General features: G+C 33.8%; 1 protein-coding gene across 2 annotated transcripts in view; it reads right to left on the bottom strand.

Moving 5' to 3' along the window:
• AKAP9 (A-kinase anchoring protein 9) overlaps positions 1 to 25,693 on the bottom strand; it is a gene marked incomplete at both ends in the record, with an annotated part of 150,113 nt that overhangs the window by 83,519 nt on the left and 40,901 nt on the right. For both annotated transcript variants that reach the window (XM_084230039.1, XM_084230040.1), the window contains 10 exons: positions 2,713 to 2,805; positions 3,909 to 4,002; positions 8,173 to 8,371; positions 8,817 to 8,931; positions 11,401 to 11,486; positions 12,624 to 12,762; positions 15,634 to 15,713; positions 18,132 to 18,345; positions 21,957 to 24,329; positions 25,348 to 25,545. In XM_084230039.1, the coding sequence (XP_084086165.1) occupies positions 2,713 to 2,805; positions 3,909 to 4,002; positions 8,173 to 8,371; positions 8,817 to 8,931; positions 11,401 to 11,486; positions 12,624 to 12,762; positions 15,634 to 15,713; positions 18,132 to 18,345; positions 21,957 to 24,329; positions 25,348 to 25,545 (3,591 nt within the window). The remainder of the gene's footprint in view (positions 1 to 2,712; positions 2,806 to 3,908; positions 4,003 to 8,172; positions 8,372 to 8,816; positions 8,932 to 11,400; positions 11,487 to 12,623; positions 12,763 to 15,633; positions 15,714 to 18,131; positions 18,346 to 21,956; positions 24,330 to 25,347; positions 25,546 to 25,693) is intronic.

The raw sequence follows: 25,693 nt of genomic DNA, 5'->3' as shown, positions 1-25,693 counted from the left end.
ACAAAAAAGAAACAGAAAATGTAAGCAAATCAATTACAAGCAGTGAAACTGAAACAGTAATCAAAACCCTCCCCTAAAACTAAAAACCCAGGACCAGGCGGTCTCACAAATGAGTTCTACCTTCAAAAAATTGAGAAAGGGGGCCTCCCTGGTGGCACAGGCAGTTGAGTGCAGCTCTGTGAAGCTGTCTGCAGCCTCTGCAGTACGGGTTCGAGTCCTGCCAGCCTCGGAGGAACCCACATGGAGAGCAGACCTCTCCTGTCTCGCCCGCTGCTCCCCTCAGCAGCGTATTTCGTCAGTCTGCCTGTTCTGTTCCCTGCTTTGTCTCTGGTGAATCCTCTCACCTTCCCGCGCATCTGGCCTGTACCCCTGTTCTTGTATAAATAAAATAAATCTTTAAAAAAAAATTAAGAAAGGAACATTACCAAATATATTTTGAGGCCAACACTACAGTAATACCAAAACGAAACAAAGACAACACAAAAAAAGAAAACTACAGACCAATCTCCCTAATAATACAGATGCAAAAACCTGCAATAAAATCTTAAACTGAATCCAACAATGAATCAAAAGGATTATACACCACGACCAAGTGGGATTTATCAAGGGACACAAGGATGCTCAACATTTTAAAATCAATTAATGTAATTCACCTCATTAAAAAAAAAAAAAACCATATGATATCAACAGATGCTGAGAAAGTATTCAATGAAGTCCAACAGTCATTTATGATAAAGGTCCTAAAAAAACCTTGGGATACAAGGGGTATATCTTAACATTTTAAAACCACAGTTCTTAACTTTTTTTCAACAACCTATCTGAAGGGTAGAGCAAAATCTCATCAGTACTGGTGACTAATATCAGCAATTATCCAAGTCAAGCTGGGCCATCAAATGTTTCATATTCGAGCATAGTATCTTGGTTGTCTTTGGAACTTTTCACTGACCTGCACTATGGTGCTCTACTATTTGTTTTGATAAATCAGATAAAAGCTTTACAAAACTTATTTAGATCACACCAATATCTAGTGATAAGACTACTTTAAAAACATCATTTACAAAACTTTACTATATATCAGCTGATCTGCTAGGTACATTAAATGGATTAAGCTCACTGAATCCTTAAAAGAATTACTATTATTCCTTTTATTACCCCCTTTTAACATATACAGAACTGAGACTCAAAAACTAAGTTAAATTCCTAAGATTAAAAATCAAGCAAATGAAAAAAACAAGAATTAAGGCATGGAATATCCTTCACCAAGCTTCACACCTTAATTGCTATGCTATGATGGCCTGCTTGAAAACCCCATTTTAAAAATCTACGCAAAAATGAAGTGCAGTGAAAGCCTACACTTCTCTGCAGAACTAGATAATGTGAGCTATTGAAAAGTGATAGGGCTTGACTTTTCACTTTGATGTCCAGGAACTAAATATTCAATTCAGCTATAAAAGTAAGTAAGTCTTTATGGAGATATATTTCCCACTGGTCTTCTCATCTAATTTATGTTTAAACTAATTCCTTACACATTTCAGTCCATATGCTCTATAAAATGTATATACTTTACTGGAGTCAATACACTCATATTGTTGAAATATTAAAGTAAAAATCAAAATCAACAGGCAACTATATATAGATCAGAGACATTCTGTGGGTAGGAGGAGGGAGAAGGATTGGGATGGGGTGGGAAGAGCACACGGGACTATGGCGATGGTGTACAGGTGAAATGGTGGTGGGAATTTCACGGGGAAACCGTATATTGTGCAAATATGAAGAATGATGATGTGATAAATATATACAAAAAGAAATATTTAAAAAACAAAAATGAAACAAATAGACAAACTGAATTCAACTGTTCTAACAAAAGAACCTAGTTAGGAATATGCTTTTTAGAAGAAAATATGAAGACAAAAGAAATGTGAGATGAGCAAAACTCACACTGATAAACTTCACTGAGCCAGAAGCTAAAGCGCAATGGTAATTTTACCTTAGTATCTATAGTCACTGGCTAACATCAACTACTCTGCTAGGAAGTAGATTAAATATAGAAAAGCCCAAACATGTCCTTTCTGAGCTTCTGTCTTACCTCCTAACTTTAGGGAAGCCCAAACTCCTTCAAAGGTATAAACTCACAAGGGTAACAAATTTATAGACACGTTTCAGCATGCTTAAAGTTTCCAATTAACTACTATTCTACATCAAGAGAAGAACATTACTCTCAAAGAATACTTCACAAAACATTCCACTTAAAGGCAATTGTGGGGCCTCCCCAGTGGCGCAGCGGTTGAGCGCTGGATTGTGAAGCTGCCCGAAGCCTCTGCAGTGCCGGTTCGATCCCCGGCTGTTCCCCAGCCACCGGAGGAGGGTCCCACATGGCGCGCAGACCTCTCCTGCCACCCGCTGCTCCCCTCAGCAGTGTACTTTGGTTCTTCTGCCTGCTCTGCTCCCCCCATCTGGTTCTGGTGAATTCTCTCACCCTCCCGCGCTTCTGACTGTACCCAGTGCTTGCATAAATAAATAAAAATAAATCTTAAAAAAAATAAATAAATAAATAAAGGCAACTGTGGTTGATACCAGTATATGACAATTTAAAGATGAGTTGTGTGTGAATGTTTAACAAAAAAGGGCATTACTATTACTAAAATCTATGTGTGCTCCAGGTTCAGAGGGAATACAAACCACAATTACCTTTCAGGCAAACAATAAACTTACCTTAGCTACTTCTTCTTCTAATCGTTCTTGGTACTGTTTTTCCAGCAACTTAAGCACACTTGTTTCCTGTTTCATTCCAAATTCACCAGAAAGCTAAATGAAAAAGCAAAATATGACATAATTATTTGTTAATTATATACCTCTTATTTTTAAGCTTCTCTCAAATATGAAAAGATCACTTAGAAAGATTTTGAGTTAAATAAATTTCAGCTAGTATATTAATTCTAGTAAATAAACCTAGTATATAATCCTATTAAATAATTAACTTACTATGAATTTAACAGATGTAAAGTGAGAAATATATTTATACATTTAAGGTTATATCTTAAATATAATTAATAATATATGTGTATATTTAAGTAAAATGTTAACAGAGGCAATCTGCTTATGAAATTAGAAGCAAATCACTCTGTGGTACGTATTGAAAGTATTGAATTTCCCACAAATAAAAATGTTTATAAAATAGCATAAATGGGTTTTTAAAAAGTAAACATGTTCTCAGTTTACTTTTCATTTAATGATAAGTATTTATCAATTATCTGAATGTCATCCAAACAAATACTTCACATGGGATGAGTGTGAAAAAGTCAAGTACCTGGCCAGCATCTCTCTACATCCAGAATAAGACAGGGCAATGATCTTTATTTTCTGTAGTACTTAAGAACTAAAAATCTGCTAAGTAAAGACCAGGGCAGGGTTTTATAGTTTTAAGTCTGAGAAAAGTAGCCACAAAACTGGAAACATATATGATATTGAGAAGCAGAACATGGTGTAGTCACATTGGCATATAAAAATATGAGGGGCTTTTATATTACCATACGACCTGTGCTGACGGAGGCCTCCTCTATTGTCCCCATCTTGGATTTTGGGGATTTCTAAACATTATTCTAGAGATGTTCTAGTGCATTTTCCCTTGGTGGGAACAAAAACTGTGGCTCAGGGCGCTGAAACTGATTTCCTACAGTCCATATCTGTTATAAAAACATGACAAATCTTAAACAAGAACATATTTGTGGGGAGAGAATGACTCAATTTTAACTTTCTGTGTATTTTCATATGCCTACATGCGCTTCTAAGTATTTTATATAAATATTATACTTACTTAGCAACTATTAGTTAATCACTAAACCACAGATATAAAAATGATAGTAAGAAAAACAAAATCAGTGTTAAAATATAGCTTAAAGATTTAATACCTCTAATGTCCCATCAATATTCTGCTTTAGACAACTTCCAGGGTATATTTTCTGTACGTCAGATTCAGTAATTACCATTGAATCAATGGAGAAACTAAATACAAATTCAAAAAGGTAAAAGAATTAGAATTACGTGTTTCACTAATCGTCCAAATCTGTAGCAAGCATAATATGTGTACTGTCCCAAGGGAAACAAATATGACAGGTTAAGAGTAATAGATACTATAACTTAAATCATACTTTTGATAATACTCCACTTAAAAGTAATATAATTGAGTGATACAATATTTTAACAGATCACCATTTAATTTTATGCCATTTTATGAAGACGTACAAATGTTATGACAAGGAATTATTTACTGGTATTAATATTTTATGTTTTTATGAAGTTATTGAATAAAAAAAGTTTGAAATATTTCACTTTCATTAGTGCAAGGGATTATGTCTCAACACTATGAAGCTCTGGGAAGCCAATGAAGCATGAGTTCGATCCCTGGCCAGGGAGCTAACCCACATGGCACAGACCTCTCCGGTGTCACCCACTGCTCCCCTCAGAAACGTATTTCAGTAGATCTGCCTGTTTTGCTCCCTACTCTGTCTATGTCCCCTGCTCCTCTGCCCTATACCCCAGCTCTTATATGCATAAATAAATCTTTTTAAAAAAAGAAACTATTTATATGTGCACATGCGTGCACGTGAACACACACACAAAAAGTCTGGAAGAACACACATCAAAAGTAACAATAACTACCATTAGTGGAACTAGTGGCAATAAAAGGCTGATGCCTTTTATCACATGGCAGTTATTCACATCTGGATATTTTTTATTTTAATCTAGTCATAACTGTATTCTATGTTGTTACAAGTATTCATTATCTTGTAAAAAAATTTTTCTTAAAGTACTTAACTTGGGTCACAAAAATTAGGTAAGATTATTATTAAGGAACCAAGGGAAAAGAATGAAAGACACAAATTATATTTTTCTGTTTTTGGCTAACACAATTTCTCGCTTCCATTTTAACATGTATTAATGCTGCCTTCTTCATTCCACCCTCCTCCTCTTGTCCATCTTTTCTCCTTTCTTTCTCCTATTCTGTTTTAACTTTCATTCTGCCTCAAATTGGCCAGATAGATGTTATATCATTGTTTCATTTCATACCTTTAACAATTTACAGACTACTGGTAGACATCAAGTTGTTTCCTTATGTTCACTGCTTGGCAGAATTACAAATAAACATACATAAAGATCCCTCATAAATGTACCTTTGCACATATTTGAAAATGTTTCTATATAATAAAATCTTGTAAATAATTTTGAGTTCAATATTTAAAATTTCAATATGGTGGCATATCACAATATTTACATTATTTTACTCCCATAATAGTATCATTAAGTATGTTCTCAAAACCTCAGCAACAAGGGAGTCACAATAATCTAAAAACTTTGTTAGAACATACATGCCTTTTGTTTTTAGGTTTGTGATTACAGGTCCTTTTCAAATTCTACAGGCCATTTAAGGATTCTTCTCCTGTGAATTGCCTATTCATGCTCTATGATTAAGTTAAATGATTCTAAAAACTTGTTCCTCTTATCTGTCTTTTCTGCCCTTTTCTGGTCCTTCTTTCTCATCATTTTGTCTGTTTCGTCACTGCTTTTTGCATATACTATAGCTTCTTTCTTGATTATTATTTCATAGCCTAGGTTACTTATCCAGTCATTAAGACACCCAAAGTTCAAAAAGTGCTACTTAGTCCACAATGACATCACTCTGTAACTTCACAGCATGGGAAAGTGTTTATCCCAAATTAAAAAAAAAAATATGTGGCTACAATTTAACTCCCTTCTTACAATTATGGTTTTACTTCTCACCTTTCTTGTATCTCTATTTATATAAATGTACCATCATTCTCCATATTCTCTAAATTCAAACAATATGGGATCATTTGATTTTTTTCACTGCTTTGTTCCCAATATTCCTTCCATCCCAGTATCTTATAGTCATCCCTTCATTTCTGTTATCCTGAATCATTCCAATAGGCAACATAACAGAAGTGTACAGTTACATACAATAAAAAATACAACACTAAATAGACTTTAATTTCAGCACCTTCGTCATCTCACCATTTCAGTCCCCAACTATTACTTTTAAAAATTGCTATTTTGTGAATCATTATTACTTCAATGATTAGAATGCTGTTACTTTAGGGAAAGGGCCATTTTATATATACATACATACTATATATATAAAATATATGCACACACATACATATAAATACATTTTTAAAGATTTTATTTATTTATTTATACAAGAACTGGGGTACAGGCCAGATTCGTGGGAGGGTGATAGGATTCACCAGAGACAGAGCAGAAAACAGAACAGGCAGACTGACAAAATACACTGCTGAGGGGAGCAGCGGGCGAGACAGGAGAGGTTTGCTTCACCATGTGGGACCCTCGCCGGCATAGCTGGGATCGAACTGGCGCGGCAGAGGCTGCGGACAGCTTCATAGCACTGCGCTCAACTGCCTGCGCCACCAGGGAAGGCCCCATATATATAATTTTCTTCATAGCATATAACCAAGACTTTTCCCAGTCACTATTTCATTTAATTCTTATAATCCTAAGGCTAGCTATTATTTTCATTATTTAGAGATATTTAAATAAACTGCCTAAGATTATATAATCAGTAAAAGATCAATCGGGTCTAATGTAGTTTTTTTGTCTGACTCTAAAATCCATTGTCTTTCCAGTATCATATTATATCCCTAAGATATCTTTCTAATATGAAGCCACTGAATATTTGTTACTTAAACTCTGTCTTAAACTAGTTCAAGTCTACTTTAGGAAAACAATATAGACTCTGGCACGCAGACCTCTCCTGCCGCCCGCTGCTCCCCTCAGCAGTGTATTTCGTCAGTCTGCCTGTTCTGTTTCCGGCTCTGGCTCTGGTGAATCCGCTCACCCTCCCACGCTTCTGACTGTACCTAGTGCTTATATAAATAAATAAATCCTAAAAATAAATAAATAAATAAATAAATGATTTAAAAAAAAAAAAAAAAAAACCAACAATATAGACTCTACCCAAAATGTGTTGTGCCTAAAATATGTAATGACATTTTCAGGAAATAACTGTTTCATTACTGATAGGAGTGCACATGGTGGTCAATAAAGCTCTTTTGGGGGACAGGAGAAAACGAATGGTTTTAATCGAAAAGTTTTGTCAGCATATTTCCACTAAGTACTACAGAAGTTCTGAGAGATGTGGTAAGCTGGCAGGAAGAGCAAAGTAAGCCTACATGTCAAGAAAACTCTCCTTCATGCTTTAGAGGAAAGGCATCACTAATTAAAGAACTAGTACTTGAAATACTGTAGCTTGTTATTAAAGAGTTGCATTAATACAGGTGAGACCTGATGATGTCAGGGAAGAGGGATTGGTAATAAGTGGTTCAGTTAGATGTAGTTTAGAGGTAGACATAACAGGATTTTTTCACTGATCAGAAGTGAATTAAAACAGAAAGAGGAGTCACCATAAATGAAAAAGGCTGTAGAAGGAGCAAATTTTGAGGGGATGATTCATATTCTATTATGGACAGGATGAATGTGAGCATTAGACAACCAGCTAGAGGAAGTGCAGCCATAATTAGAATGATCTTTTAATCTTTCTGTAATCCCCACATCAAAGTAGTAAAGTCCAGGTCTAAAAGAAACAACAAATATATGCATGATGCCTGATTTAATCCAGTAGACTATTAACAATTAACACCTTTATAAAATAAAGTTGCAAGTAAAAATTCCAAGTAATGTCCTTGATTTATACCAGCATTTATTTCCCCGCATTTCAAAGATAAAGGATTATTTCTTTCTCATTTCTTTTTCAAAACTCTATATCTACATTATTAGTGTATTACTTTCTTTCTTTTTTTTTTAAAGATTTGTTTTATTTATTTATACAAGCACTGGGTACAGTCAGAAGCGCAGGAGGGCGAGAGAATTCACCAGAGCCAGAGGGCGCCATGTGAGACCCTTCTCCAGTGGCCAGGGAGCAGCCAGGGATCGAACTGGTGCTGCAGAGGCTGCAGGTAGCTTCGCAAACCAGCACTCAACCGCTGTGCCACTGGGGAGGCCCTACTTTCTTTCCTAATAATAGTATATCCCACCTCTTTCAAGCAATTTTGCTAAAATCATATTTTTTCCCTTTAACACAAGCATACTATGATTGTTACAGGGTACAAATACTATTGGATGAAATTATAAAGAGGATACCTTGACTGAACTGTGGATTCACTAATAGCTTGAAGCCTTTCCTGTAAACAATGGATTTCTGCCCCATAATTTTCTTTAGTTTCTTTCAATTGTTGCTCCAAGGAAGATACAGAGCCTTCTAGTTCCTGAACTTGTCCTTCAAGTTCTTTAATTTTTTTGATTGCTTGCAGGGAAGATAACGTGCTCTTTTGATTGATATCTAAGTTACATGAATAGAAGAATGCACAATTCAAAACAAAATTGCTTAACGAAAAACCACAATATTTTTTGAGTGTGCAGAGAACATTCATTCTTTGGAAAAACAGTATTTTTATTAATAACAAATCAGGTTTCACCTTAAATTCCTTTTGACTAATGTAGACAAGAAAACATGAATAGTATAATTGAAAATAATTTCTTTTAGTCTAGATCCCTAATCTATCAAGTTTGTCTTTAAATTGAAAACAACTTTAATAACAGAACTAGAAAGGGACCAAAAAGTTGAGTAGGCTCAAGCTTCATAATAAGGATGAAGAATTGAGACGACAGAAATTACAGAAAAATATCCAAGGTAACCAGGTTGCCTCAAATTTTAAAGTAAAAAACCCAAATTACTGGATATTTGATTTAAAAACACCACATCGTGGTATAAAGTCAAAACTTACCAATGCCTTGCAAATTTGTCATCTGAGAATAGGTTGAGAGAAAGTTTGTTTCCTCTTTTGGTAGGTTTTCTTCTACAAATTCCAGTTTTACATCATCTGTCTGCTGTCCTTGAATCTATCAAACGTGAGAGAAAAGCAGTGACATGAACATATGATCCAGTATTCTGAAAACTATATTAAAGCAACTTTACATTTAAAAAGTTTTTCTCAAATGACCTAAAACTCTGACACACCAATACAAACATTTTTTTCTATGTCCAACTTATCTGATATGCTCTTCTGACAAATCCTATTCCCTTAGAATCACTGAAAATTATGTTAGTGAGTATAATGTTCTTTCCTATGCAGAAGTTCAGTTTTCTACCAAAAAGGTGTTGCACAGAATTTTGGTATAAAACACAGTATTTATGACTTGATATTTATAATTTGAATGCATACATGGCAAATTTTATATTATCAGTACTTGATAATGCAACTGTTATTCAACTCTGGATATAATCTATATGTAACTAAGTAACTGACAAATGGTATACTGCTCTTTACACAAAAGGCAAATAAAGAAAACAGATAAATCTTAGTTTATTTCCTTAATATTAAAACTAGGCAGCAGTCTCAGATGTATATGTGTAATAAGTTAATCACCAAATATTTTATAGTAATTTATTTCTATATCTTCAATTCATTTAGTAAATATTTAGTAAGGATAAATGTGAAAACAAACACTTTGCTAAAAGGAAAAAAAATAAACAGAATACTCCATGATTCTCCATGAGGCAGAAGTTTAAACAAATAATTATAACAAAATGAAAAATGTTACATAAATGCAAATTTGTACAAGAAGCTATGGGAACATGCAAGAAAGAGAACATAATCCAGCACTGAAAATAACAGAATAAGGGCAGTTTTATATATATGTATATAAAAATAAGGGCAATTATATATATAAGGGCAGTAATGTATATATAGAGAATAGGGCAGTTATACATATATTAAATATATATTTCTGTGTGTGTGTGTGTATATATTTAGTGGCTAAATCACAGCCAGTTCTTTAACTGGCTAGTTTTGATTGGCTCTACTCAATCAAAAAAGAGTCCCTAGAGGCAGGATGAGGGTACCAGAAAAAAACAAGAATTCCTGTCCGCTGAGAATATTCATAAGAAAAATGGTACAATCATTCTGAATAGGGTTCAACATTTTAGCTGTGAATGGAAATAGTAAGTAGTAAAAATAAGGAAATGTAAAGTTAAGAATGGTGTTTACCTATTCATCTGCCACTCTACATAGTTATCTGTGATACTGGAATAGGTTTACAGATTTCATGAAAGGATAACTAAGCTATGTTTAAAAGGACCAATAGAAAGGGAAAAAGGTTGCATATGGGGGGGAAGGAAGGGGAAAATAAAGGGGGAGAGGAAGAGAAAGAGGAGAAGCATTTGAGCCAAGTATCCCTTCATTGGCAATATAACTTTCACTGGCTACCAGTTAAATTTTTTAAATCTCCCATACATTTTAACAAAACATAGGTAAATGCTGGAAACAACCCAAATGCCCAAAAATAGAGGACTGAATCAGGAAGATGTGGTACAGATACACAATATTACTCAGCAATCAAAAAAGATAAACTCATGCCATTTGCGGCAACGTGGATGGAACTAGAAGGAATTATGCTCAGTGAAATAAGCCAGAAGGAAAAAGAAAAATATCAGAGATGGTTTCACCTATAGAAGGAATATAGGGGAACCAAATAAGACATCAGTGAAAAAAAAAACAAAAAAACAGTACAAAACACAACAAAGCAAAAATGGACAATTATAAATCAGAGACATCCTGCAGGGGAGGAGGAGGGAGAGGGATCAGAGGGAGGGAGAGAGGAGCACAGGGGACTGAGGTGATGGTGCACGGGTGCATTGGTGAAGGAAACTCTATGGGGACTACACTTGAGGGGGTGGGGGGAAGCAAAATGAATAATGTTTGCAATGTTTAACAATGTTTAAAAAAGAACAATGATGTAAAAAAATTAAAAAAATTAATATTTTAAAAAAATCACCTAACTGAACAGAGATTTCTGTCTCTATTTTTGTCTGCTATAACTGAGCATTCAGAACACTTATCTTTGCTAAAATAGGCTATTTAAGTTAATTTTTCTGACATAGTTACTAAATTATACCATGCCATCTATAGTTTCTTTACTAGTTTTCTATACACAAATTGAAAAAAAAAATACTGCTTGAAAATATGACACATATGACACTATGAAACTAAGTAGCTATGTTCTAACCAATTAATCACCACTTTTCTATATAACATACCCACTGTTTTTAAAAATGTTATACATAAAATTAAACAACTATTTTACAGTTATGATTTGATTCTTTTATATATTTTACTTTATATCATGATTTCAAAACCGCCCCCAAAAGACCTGACATTTTTTCAACTCACTGATATGATAAATACATGTCACTTTTCTCTAATCTCTTTTTTCATGTTCACATATTTTAGAAATTCTTGTTTATTGAAAATGTTTAGAAAACAGCAAGTAATATAATAAACATTATAATGCACTTTCCATTTCACTGACCTTACTTAACCTTGTCTGGAGTAACAAGAGTTTGTTGTATTCTTCTGTTACTCTAGTGAGAAGAGCTTGCATATTTTCTTGGAAGTCTAGATGGTAAACAAAGAATAATAATAATTTCACCCCAGAGTAAAAGTACCCTTCTCTCAATAAGCACTCATTTATTTATAACTTTAGAAAATCACTTGCTAGAAGTAAACCTCACATATTAAGCAAACAAAAATTTTAATCTCATTAATGTAAAAATCTACAAAGATAACTTGATAACTTTATATTAAAATATGCTATTTCTTTCGGTATTCATTAATTTGTACACATTTTATACAATATTTATACAAATGGACAGAGGTTGGAAACATTTTATTTGTGAAGGAGTACCAAAAAATTAATTGAGGTTGCAATTTGTAAAAATAAACTAATATAGGATTTCTATTAAGAAAAATTGTCAAGGAGATGTGGTATATATACACAATGGAATACTATTCAGCAATCAAAAAAGATATACTCTTGCCATTTGCAGCAACATGGATGTAGCTAAAAGGGATTATGCTCAGCAAAATAAGCCAGAAGGAAAAGAAAAGTATCAGATGGTTTCACTTATAGGAGGAATTAGGAGAACTAAATAAGGGATCAGGAAAAAAATAACAATAACAATAAACTAAAAAATTAGCAGACAACTATAAATCAGAGATATTCTGCAAAGGAGAGGGAGGCAGAGGGATCAAAACAGGTGAGGGAAGAGTATAAGGGACTAGGATGATGGTTCATGGGTGAATTGGTGGTGGGAATTTTACAGGGACTACACCTGAAAGGAGAAAGTATACATTGTACAAAAATGAACAATGATGTTAAAAATTATGTATGTATATATATTTAAAAAAGAAATAGAATTGTCTTCTTATTCTTTTTTAAAAAATTAACCACTGACATAAACTTATTAAATAAATACACCAACTTTTAAAAGTTTGAATTTATGGTATAAAATTAAGGAAAGAACAATAATGAGGAAAAAATTAGGAGAATAGGGTTAAAGAGACAGAAAACATAACCAGTCTCAATTCTCTTTACATAACAATTACAAACACAAATGTTAACTCTAAGATTTTAATCATAAAAGCAAGACAACTTGGCTAACTGATTAAACCATAAATAAAGGTATAAGTTTATCATCAGTTGATTTAAGAAATTTAAATGTTCTCTTCAGTAGTATGGTAAGGTTTCATTACCTTGAACTTCATCTCTATAATCTTGTAATTCTAGCTCTTGATTTTCAGAAATGTGAACATCAGAATTCTCTTTCTCTTCTAGATTTACTTCACATTTTAAAGCAGAAGTATAATGCTCACCAAGAATACTGCAAACAGTCTGTTAACAACAAAATTAAGTATTTTGTGGAATTGAAATTTTGAATTCTGTCTCTAAAGATCATTAAACATTATTTTCCTATATGCAAAAGACAGACAAAATAGCAGGAGAAAAAATCTGTAAGAAAACACACTTACAAACAACAAATCAATATGGGAAAGAAATAATCAAGTCTAAATCTTTCTCTCCCTGTGAACAGGACATGAAATTTTTCCAGCAACAGGAAAAATATGGATAATCTTCATTGCACAAAACTATATTCTTGAGGCCTCCCTGGTGGCGCAAGGGGTTAAGACACAACCTACAAAGCTGTCCACAGCCTCTGCAGTACGAGTTCAATCTTTAGCAGGCCAGGGAGCAATCCACATGGCGCAGCAGACCTCTCCTGACCTGCCCACTGCTCCCCTCACAGTGTACTTTGGTCAATCTGCCTATTCTTCTCCCCATTGTCTCTAGTGAATCCTCTCGCCACCCCCACACCTCTGGCCTGTACCCCAGCTCTCGTATGCATAAATAAATCTTTCCCCAAAAAAACCCCGTAATTATTTTGCTTCTTTCTAATAATGAATATATCTGGTACTTTAATCTACAACTTCCTTGGATCTTATTCTGATATTATCTCTATAATGTCCACTAGCCTTGAAAAAAATACCAGAGGACAAAGACAGAGGTTCAAAAATTATGGCTAGTAAAAAGTCTATAAATTCTATAGAAAATACATCAGGGCCTCCCTGGTGGTGCAAGGGGTTAAGACGCAGCACTATGAAGCTATCTGCAGCCACTGCAGCACAAATTTGATCCCCAGTCAGGGAGATGACCCACATGGCGCAGCAGACCTCTCCTGTCTTGCCTGCTGCTCCCCTCAGCAGTGTATTTCAGTCAATTCTCTTCTTCTGTTCCCTATTCTGTCTCTGGTGAATTCTCTCACCCCCACACCTCTGGCCTGTACCCTAGTTCTTTTTTTTTTTTTTTTAAGATGTTATTTATTTATTTATACAAACACTGGGTACAGTCAGAAGCACGGGAGGGTGAGAGAACTCACCAGAGCCAGAACAGGGAACAGAACAGGCAGACTGACAAAGTACACTGCTGAGGGGAGCAGCGGGCGGCAGGCGTGGTCTATGAGCCATGTGGGACCCTCACCTGGCGGCCAGGGATCGAACCAGCGGCAGAGGCTGTGGGCAGCTTCGCAACCCAGCACTCAACCGCTGCGCCACCGGGGAGGCCCTGTACCCTAGTTTTTGTACGCATAAATAAATAAATTTAAAAAAAAAGCATCAACAAGAAAGAAAAGTACATTCATCAGCAATATAAGTGTCACTGCCTATCAGTTAAATCTTTGAAATTTGCCCAATGTTTTAATATAGAAATATCAAAAAGTACCCCAAATATTGAGATTTTCTGGAGTTTTCCCCCAAAACATGAGGATATCATCTTTGCTAATATATAGTTTATTTTTTCTGACATAGTTTTAAAATTATACTATGTCATATGTATTCTCTTAACTAGTTTTCTATGGACACATTTCTAAAATACATAAATTTTCTGGATTTTATATACACAATAATTTCCTTAATATCTGACATAATATTATGGTTTTTCTCTTAAGAAACAATTTTATCATCATTTAAAAACAAGACATGCCCCATAATCATTTGTTAATAAGCATTCTAAATAAGTTTCACTTTTGCCCATCAGGGCATCAACTTCTAGATATAACCAAATTGTTTATTGCCACTTTTTCCTGTTAATTTCCTAGAATGTTATAAACTATCAATTAATCATTAAGTTTATTATATTTTCATCATAATCCCTAAGATGAAATTTTATAATATTAGAGTTGGTAGAAACTTTAAGTATTGATCACTCAATTTACAGACAAAGAAAGTAACTCCAAAAGATAAAATAACTAACTAGTCCTGGCAGCATCAAAGGTTAATGACAAAACTACATTTCATGACAAACACCAAAGGACACCTCCATTACAACAAGCTGATTCATAATTCAAGTTGAGATATGGGGTCAGGTAAAGTCATTACTGGAAGAAAAGAAAATATAAAGTCAGTTTATAAATGAATTATTGTGACTTGGATTCATATTTGCTGACTACCAACAAAATACATGAAAGAACAATCCCTGAACCCTCGAGTAGAGAGTGGAGCTGGAGGCTGAAGAGTAGCTGAATGAATAATGGCTTTCAACCTAGGTCTTTCTCTTTTCTTTTTCTTTGACTTAGTGTTTACTTAACTATTTACAGGTAATCAGAATCAGCAAGGCAGCTCTCCCCTCCCAGCTAACACCACCCTTTTCTCACTTCAATTCACAAATACACAGGTTAGGATGGTGATGAGGAACAGAGCAGGCATACAATTTGAATCTCCAGCTGTTTCAAATATGCAGAAAAAATAATTTATACATTACCTTGTTTTTAAAAATACTAATATATTGTCATATTCCCTTCATTTTTTGTAAGAAAATAAACACTGCAGGTAAAATGTTCTGTGTTAAGTATTTCTTGCCTATTTCATTCACCTCTCTGTTCAGAGGTGACTATTCCACCATGCATATGTCTTTTTTCTTTTGAGATTTACTGCTAGGATAATCACCACTGAGCATAGAGATAGCAGGCAGAGAAAGAGAATAGATTTGCTTGAGACTCTATTAAGCCACTGATTTCTTTTTAAATATCTTAACTGCTCATTTTAATTCTAAAAACAAAAATTTTTTTAAGCTCAGCTTTGAAAGATAAGTGGGGAACACTAAGTTATAAGATAGTGGGGAACACTAAGTTAAATGATTCTGCTTATCAAATTAGCAGTCACTTAAATTTGACATTTCCTGTCTAAAAATATTTATTAACTATTATCTTACCTGTGTAAAATTAGAACATTCTTCAGACACTACTTTGCGAAGTTTTCCAATGAGCATTTGTAAAGGCTTAACTTCAAGACCTAAGAGAACAGATACTGCATTAAAACATTCAATTTAAATACTCAAGTACTATTATATTAAACCTATGTATTAAAAATGTCCCTGAGTAAGATTAGCATTAAATTTTATATTTCATTCAAAGTTTATATGCTCAATGCTAACATTATCAGATAATTAGTAAGATTTTCAACTTTTATCCTACAAAATGATATAAAAGTGACTTTCAAATATTTTTACAACCCAATACAAATACATCATGTAACATAAACTACTATACATATCCATGTGAAAAAGAACCAGTAATACTTAGCTAAGTACTAAATATTCTGCTCTATTCTATTCTTATATTTAAAAAAAAAATGGTGGCCATTACTAAGCTGAATATACCAACCATTAAGGGAGCTGTTAAATTAACTTGCAGTTTGAAAAACACTGTACAGATTCTATATGAAGAGGATACCAATACAAATAATGTGTTTAAAAATTTTTTTAATTCAAACATAAAGAACTCTGGAAATGAAAAGTATGATATTCTTATTTAAATAAACTACTCTTTAAATTCTACTATGTCCAACAGAGCAATTCCATGGGTCTAACTTAGAAACCATCTTATTACCAAATCAGATGTGTCAAATGTGAAGGCCTAGAGATGCCTGGATCAGAAGTCCAATTGACTGAGTGATTAAATAATTATTAAGGATAAAAAGTAACTGCAACTAGCACGATTTACAATAGCTAAGATATAAAAACAACCTAAATGCTCCCAAACAAATGAATAGATCAAGAAGATGTGGTATGGGGGAGAAGGGAGTAGTATCAAAACAAGGGGGGTGGGAATTGTATGAGGACTATAACCGAGATGAAAATGTGTACATTGTGCAAAAATGAAAAATGATATAAAAATGTATAAAATAAAAAAAATAAAAAAGATGATGTGGTATATATACACAATGGAACACTACTCAGTGATCAAAAGAGAGAAACTCATGCCATTTGCAGCAAAATGGAGTTGGAAGAAATTATGCTAAGAAATAAATCAGAAGAAAAAAGATAAATGTCAGAGAGAGAGAGAGAGAGAGAGAGAGAGAGAGAGAGAGACCAACTGAACAAAGGATCAACAAAAAGACAAAAATTGCAAGCTGACTATAGATGTGAGGCATACAGCAGGCAAAGGGAGGGTGGGGGGCAGAGGAAGAGGAGTCAAAACTGGGGAGGGAAGAGCACAAAGGACTGCAGTGATGAATACCAGTGCTATGGTGGTGGGAAAACTATGGAAACTATACCTGGGGGGAGAAATCAAATACCATCCAAAAACTAACAACAATGCAAAATAATAAATTTAATAATAAAACATAATAAAAATTACCAGCAACTAATCTGCACTTAAGGTTACTTAAATGTTGTCTCCCATAGTGCCAGCTAGTGTTTTGTCTCAGTCTACAGCCTATCAGGACATCTCATTCTTGTCCTTGGCTTCAAATGATTTGTTAATTTTCAAATCTTTATCTTGAGCCCCAAACCTCTCTCTCTTGAGTTTCAGACTCCTTTTTTTCAAAAGTTATTTTTTAACACTATATATTCCAAACTGAATTTATTATTTTCATCACAAATCTGCCCATTATCTTTATGACTAGAGTCACCCTTGATCAGTTGCTCAAGCTTGAAACTTAGGGAACATTCTCAATTTTTTCCACTTTTACTGCAATTATTAATTATAAACTATAGTCCACCTATTAACTCCTGAATTTTCCTTTCTATCCGCAATTACATTTAGTTCAATATCTTACTGTTTATCAGAATTAACTGCCAAAGTTGTTTAATGGGCTTCTCATCACTAATTTCACCTCTCATAATTTGCCCCAATGATGTAATCTTAAAATAAAAATCTTATGTTATTGTCACTATTGAAAATCCTGCTTATCTTACTACCAACAGCATAAAGTTGAACAATGCTTCAGTCAGGATAGGTAAAGGTTTTTCTGGTCAAAATCTTGTGAATCTCTTTCCAGTTTTATCCCCACTACTTTTCTAAACACATTGAACTCGCAATTCTTCAAAATGGAAAAAGTCTTTTACACGTCCTTAAGATTCAGGTCCTTCCCTAAAATTCCAACCTTCCTATTTCTGCTCACTGCCATAGCCCTACTTATTCTTCCAGAAAGTACTAAACTTTTCTGCTCCCCTTCCATTCTTTCTATTTATTCTCCAATCATAGTAGTTGTCCTACTGTTTTCTAAGAGCTTATTTTATATTGTTTTCCCACTGGAAATATTTTATATTTTATATTGTTTTCTCACTTTCTGTGAGAAAATGATTCAGTGATTTTAGATTTCTCAAGCACTTAAATGAATATGCAGTGATTAAATAGATGAATTTAAGTCTGGGCTATACAGCTACTTTTCTCTATAGGTTCTATAGTTTTGTTAGAAACCATGTACCTGTTTCTTGTGTTTTTATATTCTGCAGCTCTAGTTGTTGTATTTTCTGAAGTTCCTTGATCTTTTCCTCTTGAACGGAAATAAGTTCCTCTTTAAGACTGCAAAGAGCTTTATCTTTTTCATTTTCCATATATTCACGAACTTGATCCACATGAGTTGAATAAACCAGAGGGAGGCATATACGCTGAGCTTCCATCTGTAGCCTTAAATCATTCTTAAAGTAAATATATATACACATTAGAAAATTTTTAAATGATAAATAATTCAAACAAATAATTGGACTTCTGTTCCTTTGCATATACTATATACAAGGGGAAAATATACAAAATTATGTTTCTAATTTTTTTCTCACTTTTCATTCTCTTGCACTGATCAGATTGTCTAAAGACAGCAGCATAATGTTTTCATCACCTCAAGGTCATGACACATTTTGATTAACTGGTGTAGCTAGTTTAGCCTCATCCTTGGCTTTGGTTTAAAAGAAATACTTTAGAGAAGTGCAAAGATTTTAATAAAATTATTACATCCCAAATTAACAAATACAGGCATTTTGTCTTCCCCATTCTCCCATTTCTCTCCCCACTATATACTTGTTTCATGGTTGAGAGAGAAAACAGACAAAATGTAAACCATAATGTTCCCATTATTCCTTTCCTAGAGGAAAGATATATTCTAAGTCCAGTCCATTTATAATATCATGACTTCTCAATGTATCTGTTTGTTACTGTGGAAACCATAAGTTCCTGCTCCTTAACCTGTTGGATCTTGCTCTTGTTCTGTTCTTGTCTGTATTTTTACCGAGAAAAACAGAGAAGGTAGGCTGAGAGTAAGATGGTGTAGACATAAGACAGAATTTAAGCCACAGCCTATTACCACAGTAAAAAACACACTCACTTATGCTATGACATTTCTGGTCAAGACCAAACTTGGAAAAAAAGGATCAGAAAAGTAGTTCCTAGATGTACCTGCTTATTTCTCTGAAATCCTGTTGATACTGACTCTAGTCTCTCCCCTTCTTAGTACTCTCCTGTGTAAGTCCCTGCTTCTGTTCAGCACAAGGAGAAGGCTTTTAGAACATGAGCTGTATTGGTGACTCCTTGGTCAAGGAACAAAACCCTCTACTGCTTGAATATTGATTTGATTTTCTTTTCTGGGTTTGTTTGGGTGCAAGATGGGCAAAAAACTCAGTAACATGTTAAAAGTGTTTTGTGTTTTTAAGTGTTTACATATATGGTATTTATTTTGTAAATTGTCCTTCTTATTCAATGATACTGTAATCTCACCATGTCCATACAGGCTAATTTATTCTAATTTTGGTGCAATATATATAAATATACCACAGTTTGTCTATTTTGTTTCTGAATATCAACTGGATTATAGCTATTTTTTCTTAAATACTGCAATAAATGGTGGGAATGTAAATTTGTCCATTCAGTATGGAGGTGCCTCAAAATACTAAAACTGATCTACCATATGACTCAGCAATTCCACTCCCAAAAATCTACCCAAACAACACAAAAAAGTACTTTGAAAGGAAATCTGCACCCCTGCGTTTACTGAAGCACTATTTACAATACCCAAGATATGGAAACTTAAATGCCCCCCAAACAGATGAATGGATAAAGAAGATGTGGTATATATCTACAAGGGAATACTACTCAGTGATCAAAAAAGAAACTCATGCCATTTGTGGCAACATGGATGGAGCTGGAAGGAATTACGCTAAGTCAGAAGGAAAAAGATAAGTATTGGATAGTTTCAATTGTATGTGGAATATTGAGGAACTGAACAAAGGGTCAGGTAAAAGACAAATCAGCAAGCTGACCATAAATCTGCGGCAGACAGCAGGGTAAGGAAAAGGAGAGGGGTCAAAACGGGAGGGAAGAGCAGAAGACCCATCACCACAGGAAGTGCTATGGTGGTAGAACTAAGGAGACATCACTTGAGGGGGGATACTAAATACTGTCCAAAAATTAACCATGTTTAGGGTCCACATTGAGAACCATCCAGAAATCTAACTGTTGGGTCACAGATAATGTACATTAACTGTATCAGATTTTATCAAATTACTTTTTATATAATTGTACCAATTTATATTGATAATAGCAATGTATATGAATATACATTTCTCCACATTACCACCACACATTTAATTGTCAGATTTTGCCAATCTGATGGGTATTAAATGTTTTTATTAGAAATATCTTTTCATGCATATTAGCCCACTTAGTCCTTAAAGTATTTTTTGTGGCATTAGCATTATTTCTAAGTATATTCAGATTGTTCTTAGGTGTTACAGTTTTATACATTATTGCTGAATTCCTTGTGAGCTTTCTTGAACACACATACCTCCCCTTCTATACCAGTGAGTAGTTTACTTGGTAGTGATGAGTAGGCACAGTTTATAGGTTTTCTCCCCTTTACCTTTTAAGTCATTATCAAGGAAAGGGTGTCTGAAAATTCCTTTAATAGAGAAAATAAAATTCTTACCGAGAAAATATGACCATTTTGATAGCATTAAGTTCAGATCCCCTCCTAGTGCTTTTTAAAAAAAAATTTAAATGATCTCTGGCATTTTTAGTACTAATTAAATTAAAAACCACACAACTTCAAATATTTACCAGAGCATTAACAGTTAAACAATTTGAATTTTTTTTACTGAGGTTATGAAAATATAAGAAGTAATGAGAAACTTTACAGTGGCTTTCTATTGTATAATGAATAAAATCTCAACATCTTACAGACTTCCATAAGGTTATCCCAGATGTTCTCTTCCTTCTTCAAACTTTTTCTTCCACTCTCCCTGTCTCAAATTTAATGATACCTTTTTTCATTTTGTTCCTCAAACTTACCTGTATCTTCACAATTGCTTTAATTTCCATGTGATAGACCATGGTTCAAATGCAAATTCTCCTAAGAGACCTTTCCTGACCAACCTAATATTTTAATGGCTGCCACCACCCCTCCCCATCATTCCCTATCACATTACCTGTTTTATTTTTATCATAGGACTCATTACTGTTTCTAGTTCTCAATTTGTTTCCTTGTTTACTGTTTGCCTCACTTACTATAAAATACTCTTTAAGAGCAGCAATATTCTTTCCTTTGGTGCCACTATACTCTTATACCATGCAAGAGATTTGATAAATATTACATAAATGAAGTAAGACATACAGCTTTAGCTAGCAATATTATAAAAGATACACAGCGAAATTTTCCTCCCATTTCTAATATCAGTATATGGCTAATGTAAATTGTCAGAAGTGATGCATTATATTCATTATATGCATTCTTTAACTGTATTTATAATAGTCTTCCTCCCTGATCCTTCTTCAAGTATAACAAGACCAAAAAATTCAATGGCTTAAATTAAGGTTTTTTTTTCCCCCCAGAAAAAATAAAGTTCCATTAACTACTGAGCTATATAAGACATTAAAAAGTCTTAAAAGTTTATTTTCAGTAGTGGAACCAACACCAGCACAAAAATGAAACTCTGAAAGTAATCTTTGGGATTGCAACAAAATAAACTTCCCTACAGCTAACAAATAACTTCCCTCAAGTTATTTGAACTCTGCCTTTCAACATTAAGCGGGAAAGCAGTACTGTATTTTATTTCCTGAACAGAATGTATAACAGATTATCTGAAAGGCAATGATACTCAAGAAAAAAATAAACAGAATGATAAATAAAAGATAGGACCAAAGAAAGTCACATTACAGAGTTCACTTTTATTCTCTTATAGAGAGGTTTGTATTATGATGAAATTTCTTTTAGTATGAAATGTATTTGCACTGTAATTGGCAGGAACAAAAATAATAAACATACCTGTTCTGACTTAAGTACACTAAGTTCCCACTGAAGTTTATCATTTTCACTTGGTTCAGTTGTCCCAAGCAATAATTCATTTGTCAGTGATGGAAAGTGATCAGAAAACATCTGTTTATTTTCTTTTCCAATATTTAAATTTTCCAAAGGAATTTCATCTTCCTCCACTATTTTTGTTTCTTCACCAAAATCTCTGTCTGTTTCAGAAACGGATCTTCCAGAATCACTGCTTGTCACAACTCCATCTTTTAAAGATCTTAAAAGAGTATCACACACCTTTACATTTTCTGTTCTCTTGCGGTTAATTATGATTTCTAACTCTCTACATCTCAATAAAACTTGTTCCTTCTCTTGCTTTAAAGATTTAACTTCTTCACTTAGAAAACTAATCTCACTGTGTTTCTGCTTTAATTGTTCAGAAAGATCAGACAGTCTCTCTGATAGCTCTAACTTTTCTCGTTTAGTTACTTCAAGCTTTTCCATAAGTTCTGTTGTGTCTTTCTCAACAACCTCACCAATTTCCAGTGATTCTGTGATAACAATTTTGTCATCATCAAAGTCTGAACTTTTCATTTTCACTGTAGTTGGATTTGTTCTTTGCAAATGAAGCTCTTCACTAAGTGCTTTAAGCTTACTCCGATACTCTATTTCTTGTCTGTTTTTACTGTCTTCTAAATCAGTTTTTACCTTGAGAAGGCAAGCATAATCCTCCTGTAACTCCTGATAGTTAACTTCAAAATTTTTTTCAGCAAAGGAAAAAGTATTCCTTTGCATTTCAATCTCTCTAGTTAGCTCAGTACACTGTTCTTTGAGCTCTTCATTTTCTCTGAAAAGTGCCTCAATTTCTTTTTGCCAGCTACCATCTTTGGATTTGGACTTAATGGAATCTATGAAAATTAATCTTTCTTCTTGGTTAACAGGAACATTTACTTTTAACATGTCTTCAAGGGCTTTCTTTTCATCCTTAAGAATGTTATTCTCTGCTTCAAGTTGTGCAAATTTTTCTTGAAGGTCATTCTCTTTTTCTTTCATTTGCTTCTCCAGTAGTTCAGTTTTAAGTTGTAGTTCTTGAACTTCTTGTTCAAGGGTACCTTTTTCATTTTCTTCTTGCCTGAGTATTTCAATTTCTTTTTGAAGTTCATTGATTTGAAGAGTCATTTCTTCTGATTTTGAATTCACAAGAGACTGCTGTAAATCTTTCAGCTTTGAAATTTCCAAAATTAACTGATTCTGTTTAGTTATCAAACTGTCTTTTTCAAACTGCATGGTTTCTATCTTTTGGTTCATTTCTTTCTGTAAGCCATCTATCTGCTGTTTATAGTGAATGCCCAAGTTATCTTTAAGTTTTTCAATATTTATTCGATGCTCAATTTCTAAACCTTCCTTAAGTTTGGAAAGCTCTTCTTCGTGACTGAACAGAAGTTGTGTCCTCAGTCTCTCCAGCTCTGCTTCTTGTGATTCAGCCATTCTATCTAAAACAGCATTCTTTTCTCTTTCTAACATTTCAAGTTTTATTTTGTAATTTGTAACCTCTGCTTCATGTTTTAATTCTAGTTCCTTCCTGGATTCAGATGCAGAAACAATCTCAGCTTTCAAATCTTCCACTGTACTAAGGGACTTAAGTGCTCCACTGAGTTTGCTTTCTTGCTCAGCTATTGTCTGTCTAGCTCTCTGAACCTGGTCCCTTGAAAAGCTCAATTCTTCGAAAAGGTCTTCAAGCTGTTTCTGTAAAGCAGATTTTTCTCCTGAAATTACTCCTACTTCTTCCTTGAGTTTTTCCTTTTGAGAGATAGTATCTTGCAGTTTTACATTTAGTTCATTTATTGCCATATTCATTAACTTTATTTGATCTTCATTAACGGCAATATTTGGATATGTTCTTAAAGCATTCTCCATTTCTCCCTTATGTAGTGTTTTAAGTTCATCTATCTGTGACATGTGTTGTTTTATTAACTCTTGTTTCATTTGCACTATCTGTTGACCATACATCTCATCCAGCTCTGCCTGGAGTTGTTCTAACTTTCTCTGTGTTTCTTGTTCCATTCTTTGTAGGATATCAGTTTCAAACCGGCTATCTTTATGATTTTTCTTCTGTAATTCTTCAACTATACCCATTAATTGTTTTATTTCCTCAGAACACTGTCGTTCTTTGTGTTTGGAATTAGTCAACTCTAATTTCATATTTTTTATCTCTTGGTTCTTTTGTATAATTTGATCTTGTAATTCTTCTAGTAATTTGTCTGCAGCTGCTACTTTATCCTTTACCTCAAGAGTTTTTTTTTCTTCTTCTATTATTTTTGTATTTAATTCTTCAATGATTGCCTCCTTTTCCTGTATGTCTTTACTTGAGCGATCCACTTTTTTATCCTGTTCCTATAAGAAGAAAAAAGATGACATTTTTAGTTCCTGGCAACTTATAACACTAAACACTATTACCAAAAGGCTGGCTGCAGTCTGCTTTTTACATAATTCTACAAAAAGTAACGGCCAGGCATGCCTCTCAACATTTTCTAGTCAATGAAATACCAGACTTGTGTACATAACACTACCTGTGAGCAAACACTTCTTGGAAGAAACTGTACTTACATTACTAGAATACAGAACATATTTACCATGAATAAAAAGAAATGAATGCAATTTTTTCTAATTAAAATCTATAAAATTGCACTTTGCTGTGAAAACTTTTCAGATCTTCATAACCATAGTTAAAATAAATAGAAATTTACCTTTATGAAAAGAAAAAGAGAAATTTGGCTATAAAGCTAGATTCTTCTGAAAACTCAGTTTAATATAAGCTAATCAATTCCAATAACTTAGTAATGAGTATTATCTTTTTTTACTGTTTTTTTAAATAATATTTTTTACATCATTGTTCATTTTTATCTTAAAAACCATCAATGTGAAATTCCCACTGCTTTCAAAATAAATTATTTTACATACTTTAAAAGCTTTCTTAATTAGAAATTTTGTCTCATGTGAATAAGAACAAAAATACCTGCATTAAAAAAACATTAAAGTTACTGAACTCTGACTTCCTTAACATAAACATACCATTTCTTTTTTTATATATTATATCATCCTTCATTTTTGTACAATGTATGATTTTCCCATGAAATTCCCACCACCAAATCACCTGTGCACCATCACTATAGTCCCTTATGCTCTTCTCACCCCTGTCCTGATCCTTTCCCTCCTCTTCCCCCACAGTGTGTCTCTGGTCTATGGTTTCCTGTTGATTTTGATTTTCACTTTATTATAGGTATTTTTTTCCCTGATCCCTTATTTGGTTCCTCTACATTCCTCCTATAAGTGAAACCATCCGAAAATTTTTTTTTTCCTTCTGGCTTATTTCGGTGAGCATAATCCCTTCCAGCTCCATCAATAACCATACCATTTCATATGCTCGAATTTTCTCTTGTAAAAAACTAATTTGCATTTTGAAGTCTTCTTTCTTTTTTTGATAATCTTCTAATAAATGGTCTTGTTCTTCCAGCTGTTGCTGATGAGTGAGAATTTGTTTTTTGGCTTGAAGTAAATCTGCAGCTGTGCTACTGTGAGTGCTGTTTCTCAGAGTTTCACTGGCCTGTAACTTAAAAACAGAAAGAAAACCGAAAGTATTAAATTCTTAAGTGACTGCACTTAGGAACAAACATCTTTTGGGGAAATACTCAGTTCACAATTTTTCTCTGGGAACTGTGCTGGCTCACTGACTTGAGACCCCAGCTGCAATGATTGAT

Source organism: Talpa europaea (genome assembly GCF_964194135.1).
Source record: "Talpa europaea genome assembly, chromosome: 3".
Classification (NCBI taxonomy): domain Eukaryota; kingdom Metazoa; phylum Chordata; class Mammalia; order Eulipotyphla; family Talpidae; genus Talpa; species Talpa europaea.
Note: the sequence above shows the minus strand (reverse complement) of the source record. Positions and strands in the feature narration are given on the sequence as shown.